The sequence below is a fragment of the Cynara cardunculus genome, unplaced genomic scaffold (genome assembly GCF_001531365.2).
Source record: "Cynara cardunculus var. scolymus isolate 2C unplaced genomic scaffold, CcrdV1 Un_Scaffold_5175, whole genome shotgun sequence".
Taxonomy (NCBI): Eukaryota; Viridiplantae; Streptophyta; class Magnoliopsida; order Asterales; family Asteraceae; genus Cynara; species Cynara cardunculus.
Window position 1 is genome coordinate 1,943 of NW_020202270.1, and position 14,474 is coordinate 16,416.

Genomic DNA, 14,474 nt, shown 5'->3' on the forward strand with positions numbered 1-14,474 from the left:
GCCTTATGTCACACCTTGAAAAGTGCCGCATCCTCGCCTTGGCGTGTAAGACTTGAGGCTTGACCTTGCCGCCATACCACATCCCACGTTTTTTTGGACCTTGGGTATAAGTAGGTATAATGGGTCTTATTATCCTTAATGAGCCGAAGTGGGTCATTACGGGACTAAATGAGTCAAAATTTATCTAATTAGACTTAAATGGATCTAATTGAGGTATAATGGGTCTTAGCGGTGCTAAATTACTCATCTTCGTATAAGTGGGTATAATAGGTCTCATTTTCCTTAATGAGTCTAGAGGGTCATCTCATAACGGGTCTAAGTGGGTTATATTAGACCTAAATGAATCTAATTGAGGTATAACGAGTCTTAGTGGTCCATAATGGGTTGTTTTGGAATAAGTGTGTATAATGGGGCTTATTTTCCTTAATGAGTCTAAATGGGTCATAAAGGACCTATTGGGTCATAACGTGTCCAATTAGAGTTAAATGGATCTAATTGAGGTATAATAGGTCTTAGTGGTTCTTAATGGTTTGTTTTTGGTATTTGTCGTGATATGTCTTATTCTCCTTAACGAGTCTTAGTGGGTCATAATGGGACTAAATGAGTCACAAAATGTCTAGTTTGACCGAAATGGATGTAATTAAAGTATAAGTGGTCCTTAATGAGCCGTTTTGGAATAAGTCTGTATAATGGGTCTTATTCTCATTAATGAGTCTAAGTAGGTGATAATGAGTCTACATAGACCCAAATGGATCTAATTGTGGTATAACGAGTCTTAGTGGGTTATAATTAGGGATGGCCAAATCGGCCAGGACCGGCCCGAGACCGGTAAGGACCGGTTATGAGACCGAAAACCGGGACCAGTTGGGGTTTTTGGTAGTTTCGTGGGACCGGGACCGACTATGGACCGGCCCGGACTGGCCTGGCTGAAAATTCAAATAATTTTATAAATAAATGTATTTTTAAATAATTTTATAATGTATTTTTATAAGACAATATAATTTTAATTATATTAAAATGCCTTTTTAAAGTGTATTTGAGTGACCCAATTGTAAATTTTTATAATGTATTAAAAATATATATCATTAAAAAAATTTAAAAAAAATCTTAGTTTTTAGTGCCGGGACCGGCGGCCCATAACCGGTTATAAAGTACCTTGATCGGTCATACCATTTTCGACCGGAACCGGTTATGCCCGGTTATGAGAAAGCTTGGGACCGATTAGGCCCGGCCCGGGACCGGTTTTTTGTCATCACTAGTTATAATGCATCTAATTAGACCTAAAAATATATTATTAAGGTATAACGAGACTAAGTAGTGCTTAATGGGTCATTTTGAAGTAACTAGGCATAATGAGTTTTATTTTCCTTAATGAGTCTAAGTGAGTCATAATATGTCTAATTGGACCGAAATGGATCTAATTGAGGTATAATGAATCTAAGGGTGCGTTTGGTTTGCGGGAATGTTTCTGAGGGATTTGGATTCCTGGAGGGATTTGGATTCCATGGGATTTGGATTGGATTGGATTTAAAATCCATTCCTGTGTTTGGTTTGCAGGATTTGGATTTGATTACAGGAAATTAGGGCAGAACCCTTGTGCATTTTCTATTCAAGCAGACCAGAATCGAGCATTTCTAATGCTATAGAAAAGGGGTTAATCGATTACCTGCTGAGTGATGACGCGACGGAAGGAAGACAGCACTGGCGAGGAAGACAGCACCGGCGAGGAGGCAAACCTAGGGCACAGCTTCGCAAGGGACGCGACGGGAAGGAAGACAGCACCGGCGAGGAAGACAGCACCGGCGAGGAAGACAGCACCGGTGAGGAGGCAAACCTAGGGCACAGCTTCGCAAGGGACGCGACGGGAAGGAAGCAGGAGGCGTCGGTGAAGCAATCGATGGGAGGGAAGCGATGGGTGAAGGAAGCGGGAGGCGTATGGGAGGGAAGCGATGGGTGAAGCAATCGATGGGAGAAGATGGAGACGAGAAGATGGAGAAGATGAAATCCCACGGGGATGGGATTTTGAAATCCCATGTATTTTCAAAGGATTTTGAAATCCATGGTTCACGGGATTTTAAATGAATCATTGGATTTGAAATCCTACCATTCCTACAAACCAAACACAGGATTGGAATGGATTTCAAATCCAAATCCCCCCAAATCCATTCCAATCCCGCAAACCAAACGCACCCTAAGTGATTCTTAATGGGTCATTTTGGAATAAGTAAGTATAATGGGTCTTATTCTCCTTAACGAGTCTTGGGTCATAGTGAGTCTAATTAGACCTAAATAGATCTAATTAAAGCGTAATGAGTCTAAGTGGGTTATATACAGACAAAAGCAATCGCTTAGTCCAAACACGACTTGTTTACATCCCTTGTTGGCTTGCTTTTCATATCGTCTCGTCTTTCGTTCTACGTTCAAACGCACTTCCGCATCCAACTTCTTGACATATTCACCCTTCCTTTCTCCATCCAAACTAGTTCCTTTCTCCATCCAAACTAGTTCCTTTCTCCATCCAAACTGACGTTATGGCTCAAAGTATTGTGCCTAATATTCAATTGATTACTTCAGTTTAGCCATCGGTTTGGGGATGACCAGTGGTTGAAAATAACAACTTTGTTCCCATTTTGCACCATAGCCATCAGTTTGGGGATGCTTCAATTGTAATTCTTCTCAAGTGAAAAATCTTCAGATTCAGATAAACACACATATGGCATGAATTCCTTATGAAGTATTTCTAACTTTGTTATTAGTTTATTGCCAATTGATCATATTTGTGCTTCTGCAATTTTATTCTAATCATGATTTAAATTGAGAAATTTGGGATCTAACATATTTCTTGAATATAAAATACATGGACGTTCCAATCTTTTTGGAGGCCTTGTCACATCCAAAACTTTTGATTACATTGCATAAATGAGATAACAGAGAATATATGTTAAGAACAAAAATGGACTAAACCTAAAACGATTAACAATCTGAAACTAAACATAAACCATTAATGATTTGAACCTAAAACCAAACAATTAATGGTTTGAACATAAATAATTTCAGCTATACTTTTACACAGGTCGATAAAAAGACCATGAACACATGTAAATTTGGGCCCCAAATTTTCGAGGGCCCTCTTCAAAATCTCACATTTAACATGCTAAGGGACGACCTTGATAAAATAGATCGAACAGTTGTCAAGCCCATTAAACATATCAAGCTTATATATAACTCAAATCTGCAATTTAAGCTTAAATTACTCATCATAAACACATACTTTATAGATGGTTTTAAGCAGTTTATCAAACGACATGTTCTTCTATTAAGATACCGACACACCATCTTTTTTCCTCGCTTTTACTACCATTTATTTATATATACACCCCTTACGGTTGAGTATTGACTCATACTGTTAAACATTTCGAAACTTGAATGGAGAAACAAGGGAAGAAGGGATAACAAATAGATAAATAAGGCATCTAAATATCAATTATGCATTAGCTTCATCCTCCTCAAGAATAAGTAGGCTAGTAGTCGATAACCAAAGACCATGATCAACAAAGCTCCAACTTCAACCCCACCCCAGTCGGGGTTGCCTTTCATGACTGAACCAGACTTGCACAAACCCGAGTCAGGATCCGAGTGAAAACAATTGGATTGGATCTTCAAGAGTAGCCGATATGTATGATAGTTGAACGAGATGTAGCGTATCCAAGACATAAAAGATGGCACATTCTGCATCCCAATCATTTCGAAACACGAATGTAATTCATGACTATTTTTATATATGCACCACTACAAAATTGGTTTTTCAGGATGTTCTAGTAAACACTACTAGAAAGTTGGACATCATCGACATATGTAGTAGACGGATAACACAGGCAACACTACTGACAAATTTAAAAACCAAAAGTTAAAGGTTTTAACATCAGACCAACTTAAGATTCCGTGTACCTTTCAAAATTCGTCAGTAATAACTGTGGAAATAGTTTACAAACCAAGTTAAAAGCCGTAAATAATGGACTTCACGGACGAATTACCAATGAAATTTCCTGTCACTGATAGTCTCTATTTTTGCGTTGATAATACTTAATAGAACTATTTAAGTTTTAGGAACAAGAAATGGGTCTCATATACAATGGCTTTGGAATGTTGTCCTAATAGGCTTCTTTATATGACCAAAAAAGTAAAGTGTCCTATCTAAAGGCGTTGTAATAAGTTTATATGACGTTTTTGACGCCGTAATAAGTTTTTTAGAACACTTTTAATATAAAACGTCTCATTAGCAACTTTATAGGACACTATTCGAAAAACTGTCCTATAAAAACAAGTGTCTTATAAAAAAATGAGTTTATAGGACACTTTCTCAAGAATGTCCTATAAAGTTGCTAATACCACGCTTTGTATTAAAAATGTCCTAAAAATCTTGTTAGGACGCCCAAAAACGTCATATAAACTTATTGCAACGCCTTTATATAAACCGTTTTATATTTTGATCCTATAAATTAAGTCCTATAAAACGGTCTATTAAGACGCTTAGAGATTGAGAACGTTCTATAAACCCAATTTTGTTGTAGTGATTTTTTTTTAAAATAAAGACTACAAATGGTTAAACCCAAAGTCTACCTGAACAAAAAATCCACCGGCTAACATGAATGCCATGACTATTATTGAAGCCAAGGTTGTGGCTTTCCTTGTATCATGGAATGCTGCGCCTATGGCCTGCCCAAGACCCTGAAAGGTATTTTTAGTGCCAATTTATATTGAAAAAGGAAATAATGAACTTCAGTACAATAAATTATATCTGGTTTATAGGACGTAAAAAATGTCTAAATATTTTAATAGGTTGTTTGATGGGACTTTGATTTATAGGACTAAACATGTGTTTGTCCTATTTATAAGTGTTGCAATAAGTTTATAAGACATTTTTGGACGTCACTACAACAACATTAAGTTTATAGAACGTCTATAACATCTGAACGTCTTAACAGAATACCTTATAGGACTTAAGTTTATAGAACCGTACAAAAAGTGTTACAATAGGTTTATAGGATGATTTTGGACGTTTTAACAAGTTTTCCTTACGTTTGTAGAATAAAGTGTCGTACTATTTATTTTATACGACACAATTTGAAAAGTGTTCTATAAACATAAACATCCTATGTAAAGATAGGTTTATATGACATTTTTCAAAATTGTTCTATAAAATAGCTAATAAGATATTTTATTTAAAGAACTTTCTAACAAACTTGTTAAAATGCTTTAAATCGCCCTATAAACATATTCTAATATTTTTTGATATATAAAACGTTTTATAATTTGATACTATAAACTAAAATCCTATAAATTATCACTACTAGAATAATGGATATTTCCGGCACGATTTCCGAGGGACCACTTCCGGCGGAACTCTTCTGGCGGACATCAAAAAAGTCAACTTTTATTGACTTCCGCCAGAAATCCGGCGGAAATATTATTCTGGTAATAAAGCATCTGCCGGTAAACACGTTGGTAAATTAATCACCGGCGCCAACTTTTTCGGCAGCCATATCCATCGGTAATATGTATTTCCGGCGGATATGGCCGCCGGAAAAGTTGCCCTGTTTAGTAGTGTATGCTATTATAATGCTTAAATATTTTAAGCATTCTATAAACCCAATTTTGTCTTAGTGTGTCTTGATAGGTATTTTCAATTTTTTTTTTAAAAATAGAATGTCATATTAGCTTTCTTTTATAGGGCATTTTTGAGAGAAGTGTCCTATAAACCACTCTTTTACAAGACATCTGTTTTTATAAGACGTTTTTCAAATAATATCATATAAAAAAATTAATAGCACATTTTATTTTAAAAATATTATAAAAACTTGTTAAAAAGTCTAAAAGCGTTATATAAATTTATTGCAACACTTTTATATATAACACGCAATTATCTAATTCTATAAAGCAATCTTATAAGGACACTTAGGGGCCGTTTACTAAACACTTACTTGGTAAGTGCGTACCGGATAAATTTCCTCATCGGATGAACATGAGAAGGGACAAAAATCTTACCGGGTAAGAGCGATGAGAATGATGGAGAGTCTTTACCGGATGACGACTCTTACCCAGGTAAGCGCTTACCCACTAAATTGTTGCATTCGATATGTTTTGATGTACTAAAATCTTACACATCAAAATAAATCATAATGTTAACTCCTATCGATAAGCGCTTACCAGGTAAGCAATTGGATAAACGGCCCCTTCAAGTTTTTTGGCGTCCTATAAACGTGAGCTCAATTGGCAAATGAAGGTCAGCGGACCCTCATAAAAGTCATCAGTTCGAGTCTTTTTAAGACCACTTGAAATTTTCCGGATTGTTCTCTTCAGGTTCTATGAGATTAGTCGAGGTGCTTACAAGTTGGTCCGGACACGACATGAGTTACAACGTAAACCGCAAACGCTAGAAAGTAAGGAAGTACATATACCTGAGCAGCAATGACACACAGGAAAACTATGAAGAGTGTGACCACAAACGCATTGAAGCTTCGCAACAATCCTACCAAGAAGTAGACGATCGAAACGAAGAGTAACGGCAAGATGAGATCTAAAGGAATGTCGCTCATGTTTTTCGCAACCAAGTATGCACTCAGATTGTACATCTCAACGGATCTTTCCTTAGCAAGCACCGGGCGTTCCATAGGGAAGGTGAAGATGGCCGTGAATAGCGGGAAGAACGTCCAGAAAACCGAAACAAAGAACAACAGCCCAGCCTGTTCATGAAGGCGGTTGGGAGTACCGGAAGCATATGGGTGCCACCAAAGCAGTGCGACGATTAAAGCAGTTGCCATCACTTGTATTACGCGCATGGTGCTTAAATACACATGACGCCGCTCCTTGAACCCTCGATTGAAAAGGATAACGAACTGTTCGAACCAAGTGGCTCCCGAGTCCTGGAATGCACATTCGCCGTTAGTCAATAGAGGCATCTTCAGCTTTCTTCTAGTTCCTAATCTTGCTTCATATGCCTCAAGAAGGTACTGAAATACGACATGAAACAAGCTATTACACGCAAACTTGCCGCTACAATAAATTGGGATTAGTTGGTTCGCATAGCGGGTTGGATATTCAGGTTAATGAAAAAAAGTATCTTTCCCGTCAAGGTATAAAGAGTAATTAAATTGTGAAAGAAAAGTTGAAGATGGTATAAATTATATGAGAGTAAATTGTGAGTAATTCTGACCTCGTGGACATCCATGGGAGATGGTTCGCTTTCGCTGCAAGGAATGAACTTGTTCTCGAGTTCGGATGGAATAGATTTGTCGTTCATATTCCCATTGGCGAGATCAATTAGAAATTCAGCGGGGTTCATAGCAATATAAGGGGAACAACCGATGGACGAGAAGTATGTCATCGCTTCTGATGCTTTACCAGCATACAAAAAACTTCCTTTTCCCAAAAGGAACAACTTATCGAACTTGGCAAAGAGTCGACTCGATGGTTGGTGTATCGTTGCAACCACTGTCTTGCCAGCCTTGTTTAGAAAACCGAAAGAAATTAAAACCGATCAATCAATGTTATATATACACAGAGAGAGGGGTTCAAACGAGAATTAATAAGGTCAAAATAAGAAAACACGAGAGTCAAATCAAATGTGATTTTGCATTAAAATCAGATGCGATTATAGAACACGATCAAATAGCCATTCACTTATATGGTATGCAATGGACGTACAAATTATATATAGCCAGGTTTAGGAGAAAACCACAATAAATGAAAACGGAATAACACTCTGATAACCATTCACTTATACAATATGTAATGCACATACAAATTATTTTCTGGTAAGCAGATTAGCATAATATGTACACGTACAGTACATAAAAAGCAGGAAACATCTTCAATTACTTGTATGCACATATGTATACCGCATAAATAAATCGTTATTATGATATTCCTTAGTTTTCTATTTTTATAAGATGTTTTCTTCTGAACCTGACTCTCTCTATGTTTGGTGATGGAGAGACAAAATATATATATATATATATATATATATAATGGAAGGATCATTCAAGAAATTAAACATTTTGTTAAAAGACGAGAAATTTCAATACCATATATGATTACATTCCTTTAAGTATGTTTAATCATATATGATTACGCTTTTTAATCATACCTGTTATCATATATGACATTGTAACTCTGATGTTCTCTCAAAATGTTTATTATATATATATATATATGCATGTACTACCAGAGCCATATTCTGCAGCGTTTGAACTATTCGGAGTGCGGTTGTTGAATCTAAGCCTGATGTAGGTTCATCTAGGAATAGAAGTGAAGGGTTAAGCAGAATTTCAGTGCCAATGCAAACCCTTTTCCTTTCTCCCCCAGAAATTCCTCTACTGAATGGTCCACCAATTAACGTATCTTGGCATCTGAAATACAACTTCATTAAAATCATAAACAAAAATATTACAGACCACATAATTCATTACATCATTATACATTGTCATCTAGCGTATGAACTAGTTTTTACATGCATGACTAGTTTATTAGCTGGTTCAGTCGTCAACAGTTGACTTATCGACTAATTTGTCAAACATAAACCGAACGTGAATGCAACAGATTGTCAACTAGTTAACTTACCTTTCAAGGCCGAGCTCAGCTATGATGTTTATCGCTCGATCCATTTTCACTTCTCTTTTTAATGTACTTGGAAGGCGAAGTAGAGCTGTATAAGTTAGGGTTTCTTTGATTGTGAGATGAGGAAACACAACATCGTCTTGTAGAACATACCCGATTCTGTCATTTCGTCATAAATGATCAACATTTGTGTATCTATATGCATAGGGTTGTATTCAAACAAGAACATTACTAAACTAAGAGAACATGAGAAAGCCAATATCACATGTCATTCATACTAAAAATTACATGTGATTAAGGTACAGTCAACCTAGAGGAACCGTTCATTAATCATATGTGAATTTTAGTATAAAATTGCATGTCATATATACGTTTCTCACCATAACTTCCCTTCTCACCAGAACCCAACCCTATGTATACGTATACGTATACATATATATATATATATATATATATATATATACGTATATGTATATGTATATGAAGGGGATTAGCATCATGCATGATATGTTGATTGAATTGTACCTTGGCCTTAGAGATTTGTGATAGGGGTGATCATTATAAGTTATAGAACCACTTCTGTTTTTCAGTCTTCCACTTAAGAGATTAAGGAGAGTTGTTTTGCCACCACCAGATGGTCCCATTAGAGCCAATACCTCTCCAGGTTGCACACAACCTGTTATTCCTTGTAGTACAAGTTTCTCTGAATTATGATCATCATGTCTCTTTCCTTTACTTGATATTGTGTATTTCACATCCTCAAACTGCATACATACATACATACATACATACATACATACATACATACATACATACATACATACATACATACATACATACATACATAATTAACATCATGCCCATAAATCCATCCAAATTTTTAAGAAACTGCTTTACATACCTTGAGATATATAGGCATTGTGGGTTCTAAATGCATTTTACTCCAACTGACTGCATTATATTGGTCCATTTCGACAACTATATATCATTCAGAACAACGAAACTGTTTCATAAATTAACCGTACGCGTGACTGATATAAAGGAAGTGAGAGCTAGTGTAATTGGATCGAGTTATACATACATGTATGAGGGTTTTCTACGCCCTTTGCATCCAATATACGATCGTCTGAGGATCTCGTTGCAGAAAGAAAGGTTTCGTCATGATCATTAGTGTTGAGAAGCTCATCCATATCTACTAGGAAGTGGGAGTTCATTGATCTTGTTTTTCGGATAGCTTTCTCTGTTGATGATTTCCGATCGATCTCCAAGCTGCATTTCTTTTGCTTACTCGTACACTTGTTCTTTGTTACGGTCGAAAAATGAAAATCAGGGCTAGATATTAACATGGGTGTAGCTATCTCTAATTAGCTTACTACGTACAACCTGTTAGGAAATTTAGGATTAGAGTGCAAGTAGTCATATATGCAAGACCAAAATAATATATATATATATATATATATATATATATATATATATGTATATGTATATCTTACACTTCGGATTACGTGAGACCAACCTACTTTCATGCTTTCACGAGACCCGTGATTTTTTACACTTGAAACTTTATAGCAAAATGCTGTGAAGGTAAAAAATTATTATGAACCTTCACAGAAAAACACTGTGAAGGTTACTTTTACAGCGTTTTGCTGTGAAGTTTCAAGTGTAAAAAAATGGTCTCACGGATCTCATGAAAACAGACTGGTCTCATGTGAACCCAACCCTATATATATAGCTATAGGTTAGTTTGAGAAGTGAAAAAGTGATCATACCGCTTCATACGGTCAAGATTGAATTTGATTGGTCAAAAATTGTGGCTATGCAAAAAATAAATGGGGTAATTTCGTATTTTTTTATAAACAGGCGGCAAACGGGTTCATATGTGAATCTGTGTGATTCACATAAGAACTATATGTTCAAAATAATATATTTCTTGCCATTATGAGTTTAGGGCGAGAAACTTGAGTAGCAGTGGTGGACAAATCGAGACAATGAAAATACAGGTAAAAAAAGTGGAATGTTGGAGTATTTTTTTTGATCGGTCATGTCATATAGACCCTAATTGGACATCCAATTGCTTCATGAACCCGTTTAACTCACATATAAACTATTTTAACTGATTCACATATGAACTAATTAACTAATTTACATATGAATCAATGGTTTCATATGTGAATCAGTTAAATAGTTCACATGTAAACTAATTAAGAGGTTCACATATGAACATACAGTTCGTACATGAATCATACGGGTTCACATGTGAATCTGTTTGCCATCTATTTGTAAAATTCGCAAAACTATCCCTCTATCTTATGCATACCCATGTGAGAAATTATCCGGTGCTTCACAGTCAAAGTTAGGCATGGAGTGGGACGGGGATGGCGTGGGGACCTCAATCCCCGTCCCCGTCCCCGTCCCCGTCCCCAATTACTTATCTCTATCCCCGTCCTCATTCCCGCCGGGGAATATAATCGCATCCCCATCCCCAACGGGGAAACGATGATTTATTTTTCCGGTTTATATAAGTTATTTTAAATTAGATATGAGAGAGACCATACATGTTTAAATCTTAAACATTTTCAATAAACCTAAAACCAAAAAATTTTAATTTTTAATACAAAAAAACTACAACATCATATAAGAACTAATAACCTAAAACCAAAAAAAAATCAATTAAATCAAAAAAAAAAAAACAAAACTTAAAGTCACATATACCAAAAGATATTAAGTAATACAAAACCATATCTAACAATATACAAAACTTACTGAATAATTGCATTTTGACTTGACATCCAAAATATTACATATTAACATTCAAAAAATAACAATTTTAGATTATAAACCTAGTTAGAAAATAGGAAAATTATGAACTACCGCTTTAGTTGAAATAAATAATATACATATATATATATATAGAGAGAGAGAGAGAGACTTGGGATCATGTGAGACCAATGGTTTTTCGTGAGACCCGTAAAACCAATTCTCAACCCTTGGATTAGATTTACAATCGTCAGATCTGAACATTCATAAACGCCACGAGACTTCTCAATAATTACAAAATTGTTACCTTGCAACTTTAGACCATTAGATCATTAGTTTATAAATTTGATCAATGAACATAAATTGGTCTTACGGGTCTCACGAAAAACCCTTGGTCTCACGTGAACCCAACCATATATATAATTTATTAATTAATATATATAACGGGTACGGGGCGGGACGGAACGGAGAGTATCATATCCATCCCCGTCCCTATCCCTGGTTTGAGACAAACGGGGATCCCCGTCCCCATCCTTGATTTAGCGGGGAATCCCCGACCGGGGCGGGTGGACAGAGTTCCCCTACGGGTCAGGGCCCATTCCCATGCCTAGTCAAAGTCACAAATGTTAACTAAATAGATGGATATGATCACTTCTTTACTTATCAAATACTTATCACTTCTCAAATAAAACCTTTCTATATATATATATATATATAAAGATAATTTGCATAAAATACTTGGAACAAACCTTTGATATGGCTAATGACTTGATGTTGTGTTTAATTTGAAGTGGAAAAGAGAGTTTGATTTGAGGTGTAATATATAAAGAGGTGCATGTAACATCAAATTGGCTACTTTCTACTTGTCACTTGTCATAAACATTGTTATATCATATCATATCATATCATCCTATTCCTCCCTATCATTATATCCCACTAAATTTTATAATAAAAAAACACTATCATTATCACACTTTCCATGGCTGTGTTTTTTCCTTCTCATTTCTTTTATATTCACTACATTAAATCCATCTTTTTATGTGATGACTCCGGGTTATCTACAAAACAGGTAGTCGTACTAGGATTAGTCGGCTCGCATAGCGGGTTAGATATCAAAGTTAATTAAAAAAATCCATCTTTTTATATGATATTTATATTTTATAAGACACTTTTTATATGATTTTATGAAATAGTTAATACGACACTTTATTTTAAAAACATCTTAAAGTTTACATTAATTGAAACGGCTAAAAGACGTTCTATACAGGGGCGGAACAAAAATTGTTGTAGCCTCGGGAGCCGATATACACGAATTCCGATATGGAGCTTTAATAAGTTGTATTTACGCACAATTTACTTGTAATCTTGAACTTTAAGTAATATGCATCAATAAACAATACTTCGTGCATGAAAAATAGATTTTAAGAGTTTTTATCAAATGTTTTATAATATAATATAGATTAATATAAAACAAATAGGATGTTCCAAGAGTTTTTTTCAGTATTCATAGGACTAATATTTAAAGCGAATTGTGCTTAAGATCATCGTTGACATAAACACAGAAGTAACTATAAGTTTGGTGCCTATAAAAATAATATTTTTTATCCTTACAATTTCGAAATTAAAAGATAACCATCGTAGTTTGCAAAAATGCCTACATTTGGATCTTATCTTTAACAGTCGTTAAAAGGTTTTCATTTAAATGAGGGACAACTTTTTTGTTCTGTAAGGCTACGTCTGGTATATGGACAGAACAAAGGCAGAACGTAACAAAACTCATTGTTTCACGTTTGATGCAACATGGAACATGACAAGAACTCACTGTCCCACGTTTTGCATGACGTAAGACAGTGACAAGAACCGGGACAAAGTTAGATAGCGTAAGATAGAAAGGATTTTTTTTCCCACTTAAATAGGTGGAACTTAACAAGATAAGACAAGAATGAGACATAAACTAAAATATTACTAAACTCTCATCGTTTGATATATAACTTTTTAACATGGTATTTGTTTTAGTGGGCACACAACTAGTCGTGGTCACTACCATCCACCAATCACCAATGTCTTTGCCTCCACAATCACCATCGTATACCAATCACCAATGTCTTTGCCTCCACAACCATTGTTGTTGCAACATTATTTACCATGCATTCGCCAATTGATAAGAATCTTTCACACTGGAAAAAAGATCTCCTTTGTATGAATTGAGTTTTTCGAACTACAATCAATTATATCAATTTTTCATTCAAATATGTATAAGAAAATTATGTAAAAATGCTTATAAATTAAATTATAGAATTAATTTGTATTAATTATAAGTATTATATGATACATAAAATCATCAAAGAACTTTTGAAGGTAACTTGTCTAATTTTGTTCTGTCCAGTCTTAGTTGTACCAAACATCAGACAAACACATGTTTTGTCCGGTCCTACCATCTTGTCTTTTCCAGTTATGTTCGTTCCAGTCCAATCATGTATGCATATTAAATACTAATTTATCGATTTTTTTTTGTCTTTTACACAATTAAAACCACAGGAACCAAAATCAAAAAATCAATTTTTATTGGGTAAAATTGTAAAAATGAAGAAAGTCGATAAAAGAACGAAAATGTCTCTCATTTAAAGAAATTTTTTGACGGATGCTAACGGACCAAATCCAGATGTTTTGGTAAACAACGATGACCATCTTGTAATTTTAAAACTGCAGAGACAAAAGGGTTATTTTTGACAAACCATAAAGACTAAGGGGTCATTTACTAAACGCTTATCCGGTAAGTGCTTACGGGGCAATTTTCCTCACCTGATGAACATAGCAAGGCCAATAATCTTACCTGGTAAAAACGATGATAAGAATGGAAAGTCTTACCCGGTAAGTGAGGGTGATGACTCTTACCAGGACAAGCGCGTACCGGGTAAATTGTACATATGATATCATTTTTATATACTACAATCTTATCCGATAGAAATAAATTATTGCGTTGATTCATACTAGTAAACGCTTAGTGAATAAGCATTTGAATAAACTGCCCATTGAAATAAATTATTCATGTATTTCTTATTTTATTAAAACAAAAAATATCATTACACGTTTGATGGAAT

General features: G+C 35.2%; 1 protein-coding gene across 1 annotated transcript; it reads right to left on the minus strand.

Moving 5' to 3' along the window:
• Nucleotides 1-3,480: 3,480 nt before the first annotated feature.
• Nucleotides 3,481-9,538, minus strand: LOC112504303 (ABC transporter G family member 22-like). Its single transcript, XM_025108241.1, has 8 exons — nt 9,518-9,538; nt 9,142-9,380; nt 8,620-8,775; nt 8,225-8,408; nt 7,214-7,504; nt 6,459-7,010; nt 4,621-4,728; nt 3,481-3,729 (listed from the first exon to the last, which is right to left on the minus strand). The coding sequence occupies exons 1-8, from the start codon at nt 9,533-9,535 to the stop codon at nt 3,481-3,483; spliced, it is 1,797 nt and encodes a 598-aa protein (XP_024964009.1). The 5' UTR covers nt 9,536-9,538.
• Nucleotides 9,539-14,474: the final 4,936 nt, after the last annotated feature.